This window comes from Myotis davidii, unplaced genomic scaffold (genome assembly GCF_000327345.1).
Source record: "Myotis davidii unplaced genomic scaffold, ASM32734v1 scaffold5448, whole genome shotgun sequence".
Classification (NCBI taxonomy): Eukaryota; Metazoa; Chordata; class Mammalia; order Chiroptera; family Vespertilionidae; genus Myotis; species Myotis davidii.
In genome coordinates, this window is record NW_006298874.1 from 9,614 (window position 1) to 10,224 (window position 611).

The following is a 611-nucleotide window of genomic DNA, read 5'->3' on the forward strand; positions in this document are numbered from 1 at the left end:
GTCCCTGGATGGTCCTCTAGGCTCTCACCTTCTGGGTCTGACCTCCTGGGTCTCGCTTCCCAGGTCTTTTCTTCGGGGTGTCCCCTCGGAGGGTCTCACAGGAGACACCCCAGCTCACAGGGCACACCCCGGTCTCTCCTCCCAGAAATCTACGACCCCCCCGGCAACATCACCATCCACTGCAACGCCTCCCAGTGCCTCATCCAGTGGGACACGCCCAGGATCCGCATGTTCCTGTCCAACTGGGAGATGGAGTACCAGCTGGACATCCACAGAGAGGTGAGCGAGGGCCACTGCACGCCGGACTGTGTATGACCGAGAGCTGAAGGGCCCTAGACCCCAGAGAGCTGGAGGGCACCGCCAGGGCCCCGTAGGAGGGCCAGGGTCCCAGGAAGGGGTTGGGGGGACACAGCTGGGATGCAGGGAGGGTGGGGCGGAGGTGGGGAGAGGTGGTCCTCAGGTGAGGGGCACCCCAATAGCAGCTCCAATGAGAGAGACACAGCTCCATGCGTCCATGAAAGTCATCAGGGTGATGGTGGAGAGGCAGATTCAGTAACAGGAAAATGATGACCAATAGTTAGACAAGGAAAGACCAATAGTTATACGTCCAC

At 60.4% G+C, this 611-nt stretch overlaps 1 protein-coding gene across 1 annotated transcript in view; it reads left to right on the forward strand.

The window, feature by feature from the left end:
• LOC102751562 (granulocyte-macrophage colony-stimulating factor receptor subunit alpha-like) overlaps positions 1 to 315 on the forward strand; it is a 4,488-nt gene extending 4,173 nt beyond the window's left edge. The window contains exon 3 of the mRNA XM_006774526.2: positions 146 to 315. Coding sequence (XP_006774589.2) covers positions 146 to 315 — 170 coding nt within the window. The remainder of the gene's footprint in view (positions 1 to 145) is intronic.
• Positions 316 to 611: the final 296 nt, after the last annotated feature.